Source organism: Penaeus vannamei, chromosome 18 (genome assembly GCF_042767895.1).
Source record: "Penaeus vannamei isolate JL-2024 chromosome 18, ASM4276789v1, whole genome shotgun sequence".
Classification (NCBI taxonomy): Eukaryota; Metazoa; Arthropoda; class Malacostraca; order Decapoda; family Penaeidae; genus Penaeus; species Penaeus vannamei.
This window is the reverse complement of record NC_091566.1, coordinates 38,832,002-38,837,001: the sequence shown is the minus strand read 5'-3', so window position 1 is coordinate 38,837,001 and position 5,000 is coordinate 38,832,002. Positions and strand designations below refer to the sequence as shown.

General features: G+C 44.9%; 1 protein-coding gene across 4 annotated transcripts in view; it reads right to left on the bottom strand.

The window, feature by feature from the left end:
* Positions 1-5,000, bottom strand: part of LOC113805683 (serine/arginine repetitive matrix protein 2-like) — a 104,735-nt gene that overhangs the window by 12,096 nt on the left and 87,639 nt on the right. For all 4 annotated transcript variants that reach the window (XM_070133300.1, XM_070133299.1, XM_070133298.1 and 1 more), the window contains exon 3: positions 1,512-1,620. In XM_070133300.1, coding sequence (XP_069989401.1) covers positions 1,512-1,620 — 109 coding nt within the window. The remainder of the gene's footprint in view (positions 1-1,511; positions 1,621-5,000) is intronic.

Sequence of the window (5,000 nt, the reverse complement as noted above, 5' to 3'; positions counted from 1 at the left end):
CGCGGCCGCCCCTGTCCCCGTGGGCGTCTATGCAGCGGCAGAGGGACCTCCAGTGATCAATATGGCCGGGAAATGCAACGTACTGCACTGCAACCCCCGAGCGCTCTCCTGCTGGGGTTGCAAGGCGAGGCTGCCGACGGGGGGGGGGGTTCCTCTCTCATCTCTCGTTCTCTCTTTCTCTGGTCTCTTTCTTTCTTTCTTTTAGTTTTTTTTTCTCTCTCTCTCTTTCTCTCTCTCTCTCTCTCTTTCTCTAGTCTCTCTCTCTCTTTCTCTAGTCTCTCTATCTCTTTCTCTAGTCTCTCTCTCTTTCTCTTTTTTCTAATCTCTCTTTCTCTTTTTCTAATCTCTCTCTCTCTCTCTCTCTCTCTCTCTCTCTCTCTCTCTCTCTCTCTCTCTCTCTCTCTCTCTCTCTTTCTCTCTAGTTCTCTCGTCTCTCTCTCGTTCTCTAGTCTCTCTCTCTCTCTCTCTCTCTCTCTCTCTCTCTCTCTCTCTCTCTCTGTCTCTAGTCTCTGTCTCTCTTTCTCTCTCTGTGTCTCTAGTCTCTCTCTCTCTCTCTCTGTGTCTGTAGTCTCTCTCTCTCTCTCTCTCTAGTCTCTCTAGTCTCTCTCTCTCTAGTCTCTGTCTCTCTTTCTCTCTCTGTGTCTCTAGTCTCTCTCTCTCTCTCTCTGTGTCTGTAGTCTCTCTCTCTCTCTCTCTTCTCTCTCTCTCTCTTTCTCTACTCTCTCTCTCTCTTTCTCTAATCTCTCTTCCTCTTTTTCTAATCTCTCTCTCTCTCTCTGTCTCTGTCTCTCTCTCCTTCTCCTTCTCTTTCTCTTCCTCTTTTTCTTTCTCTTCATCGCCCTCTTTCTCTCTCTCTTTCTATTCCTTTTCCTCTTTCTCTTCCTCTCCTCCTTCTCCTTCTCTATCTCCCGCTCTCGTCCTTGCTTACTTTCTTTCTTTCTTTCTTTCTTTCTCTCTTTCTCTAAAGTGAAATCTTATTAAAACACCAAACACACACCCACATTAACCATCCAAAACTTACTAAAACAGGAAAACAAAACAACCCATAAATAAACATCAAAACTAAAAGCAAACACACAGACACACACACACACACACACACACACACACACACACACACACACACACACACGCACAAACACACACACACAAACACACACACGCCAAACCCCCCTGTCCTTCCCCCCTTCAAAAAAAAAATCCTACCACCCCTAAAAAATAATTTAAATAAATAAATAATAAAATAAATAAATAAAATACCAATTAACGAGAGAAAAGACCCCCCCCCCCTGTCAGCTTCCCCCGCTCCAAAAAAAAAATAAAAAATAAATAAATAAAATACCAATTAACGAGAGAAAGAACCCCCCCCCCCCCCTGTCGTTCCCCCGCTCAAAAAAAAAAATAAAAAAAAAAAATAAATAAATAAAATAAAAAAAAAATAAATAAATAAAAATAAAATAAAATAAAATAAAATACCAATTATCGAAATTAACGAGAGAGAAAAGCCTCACCTTAGCCTCGTTGAGATTCAGCACGGGAAGGTACTGCTGCCGCGTGTAGGTCTTGCTCCAGTCGATGGGCAGGATGTTGCCGAAGTTCCCCGTGATGGTCCACCACATCCTGCGGGAGAGACGAAGGAGGAAGGGGTTAGGAGCTGTTCGGAAAAAGGGGGGGCTTGGAATCGTCATAAAAAGGGGTTTGGAATCTCTAAAAGGGGGTTTGGAATCGTCAAAAGGGGTTTGGAATCATTAAAAGGGAGTTAAAATTCGCCAAAAAGGGGTTTGGAACCGTTAGAGGGGGTTGAAACTTGCCATAAAGGGGTTTGGAATCATTAAATGGGGTTTGGAATCGTTAAAAGGGGTTTGGAATCATTAAAAGGGGTTTGGAATCGTTAAAGGGGGTTGACATTCGCCAAAAAAGGGTTTGGAACCGTTAAAATTCGCTATAAAGGGGGTTTGGAATAATTTAAAGGGGGTTTATAGCCGTCAGAAAGGGTTTGGAATCGTCAAAAAGCGATTAAGATTTGTCAAAAGAGGTTCAGCTTCGTCACGAGGGATTTAGAGTCGTGAAAGGGGGTTAAAATCCTTTACAATGGGGTTAAGATTCGCCAAAAGGAGTTTATAGTCGTCAAATGAGGTTAACGACCATTGAAATCGTCTTTTTATGTCTTAGATTGTCTGGACATTTCCACTGACACGAACTAGAAAGAATAGGTTGAAAATGCATTAGATCATGTTAAAGCTGTATTATAAGTTGAAATGAGTTTTAAAAATATATTGTTTTGAAATTGGTTCGGGATGTGAAAGGTGTTAAAATGTCGGTTTGGAAATTGTCCCGTTTTGTTTTAAACTTTTTGGCCGTTAATTTTCGAATGAATGTTTAAATATCTGGATCTAATTGTGCGGTTTGTAAGTCGGGCATCGAGCATGAATTATATATATATTTTTTCTATAAATATTAGTAGAGAATTAACGGTTTATTGAGTACATCCTGGACTTTTGAAATATCAGTAAAAAAACACAACGATGATAGAAAAACAATAAATGTCAAAATTATTACAACAACAACAATAATAGCGATCATAACAAAGGCACAATTTCAGAAAAAAATATAGATGATGGTAAATATACTAATAACAACAATGATGATGATGAAAATGATAACAACAACAACAACAATAACAACAATAATGATAATAATAACGATAATGATGATGATGATGATGATGATGATGATGATGATGATGATGATGATGATGATAATAATAATAAGAAGAAGAAGAAGAAGAAGAAGAAGAAAGAAAGGCAAAAAGGAGAAACATAGGACAAGTGTTTTCCACCTTCACACACCCCCTCCCCCCCTCCTCCACCCCCCCCCTTCAGACCCACGTGATGAGAGAAGCGGCGAGGTGTGAAGAAGAAAAGGAGAGGGAATTAGAGAAGAGAAGGAGGAGGGGGAGGGAGAGGAGGGAGGGGGAGGGGGAGGTGGATGAGTAGGTAGAAGGTGTGAATAGGAAGTGAGGAGGGGGAGAGGGTAGGTAGGTGGGGGTTGGGTAGTAAGGGTAGGTAGTAGATGGGGTGGGTAGGATGGGTAGGTAGGGCAGGTGGGGAGGTTGGGTAAGATGGGTAGGTAGGGCAGGGGGAGGAGGTTGGGTAAGATGGAGTAGGTAGAAGGGGAGTAGTAGATGGGTAGGCAGGACAGGGGGGAAGGTCGTGTAAGAAGGAAAAATTTGGGTAAGACGGGTAGGTGGCTACGACCTTTAAAGTCAACGACCAAGACCCAACAGGTACCCAGGCGGATACCCAGGGTTCCTGTACCGCAGCTTTTGTCCCCTCGGAGGCACGGTACACAACGGTACACCTCGGTACACAACGGTACACCTCGGTACACAACGGTACACCACGGTACACCTCGGTACACCTCGGTACACCACGGTACACCTCGGTACACCTCGGTACACCTCGGTACACCACGGTACACTGCGCCCACCCCGACACTCGGCTTCTGTACCGTGGGTGGCTTTCACAAACCGCTCAGTGTAATCCCAGACACTTTTAAGAACCGCCTCTGGGTCACTGCTAATTTCGAAGGACAAAGGGTGAGAGGTTTTAAGTGTGGAGAGGAGGGGGTGAGAGAGAGGGAGGGAAGGAAGAAGGAGAGAAAGGGGATGAGAAAAGGAAGCGAGAGAGGATAAGGAGAGAAAGAGCGGAAAGGGGGGAAGGAAAGGGAGCAAGAAAGGGGTGAGGGAAGGAAGAGGGGAAAGGAGAGAAACAAGAAGAGGGAGGGAGAGAGTAAGCGAGAGAGAGACAAAGCGAAACAAAGAGAAAGAAAGCGAGACAAGAGAAGCCCGAACGGAGACAAACAAGAGAGAGAGAGAGAGAGAGAATGCCAGAAGAGAAAGAGAGAGAGAAGGGAGTGGAGGGAGAGAAAGAGAGAAAGCGAAGAGAGAGAGAGAGAGAGAGAGAGAGAGAGAGAGAGCGAGCGAAGCAGAGCGAGAGCGAGAGAGAGAGAGAGAGAGAGAGAGAGAGAGAGAGAGAGATAGATAGATAGATAGATAGATAGATAGATCGATCGACAGATAGATAGAGAGAGGCAGAGAGAGCGAGAGAGAGACGAGCAGGGAACGAGAGAGAGAGAGAGAGAGAGAGAGAGAGAGAGAGAGAGAGAGAGAGAGAGAGAGAGAGAGAGAGAGAGAGAGAGAGAGAGAGAGAGAAAGAGCGCGAGAGAGAGAGACAGACAGACAGAGAGAGAGCGAGAGCGAGAGAGAGCGAGACGAGAGAGAGAGAGCCAGAGCGAGACAAACAGAAGCGAGACGAAAGAGAGAGAGAGAAAAAAAAGTCAGACGATGCGAGACGCGAGAGAAAGAGAGAGAGAGACACGAGGGCGACAGCTGAGCGAGTGACCGCCGTCCCTCAGAGCAGAAAACTCCGCCAGAAAGTAATTTGATCGACGGTGTAAATGGGCGTCCACTCGGCTGCCGTTTCTCAGGGCGGTTTTGGCGGGAGGGCGGCCGGCGGCGCCTCCTGCCGGGCTTCCCTCGCTCTCGGGCTCTGTCTGTCTGTCTGTCTGTGTACCTACCTGTCTGTATGCCTGTCTATCTATATCTACTTGTCTATCTATCTGTCTGTCTGTCTATCTATGTCTGTGTATCTACCTGTCTATATATCTGTCTGTCTATCTACCTGTCTATATAATCTGTCTGTCTGTCTATCTATGTCTGTTTATCTACTTGTCTATCTATCTACTTGTCTATCTATCTATCTGTCTGTCTGTCTGTCTATCTGTCTGTGGCGCTACCTGTCTATCTAATATGTCTGTCTGTCCATCTATCTGTCTGTGTATCTACTTGTCTATCTATCTGTCTGTCTGTCTGTGTATCTACTTGTCTGTCTGTCTGTCTGTCTGTGTATCTACTTGTCTGTCTGTCTGTCTGTCTGTGTATCTACTTGTCTGTCTGTCTGTCTGTCTATCTGTCGGTCTGTCTGTGTATCTACTTGTCT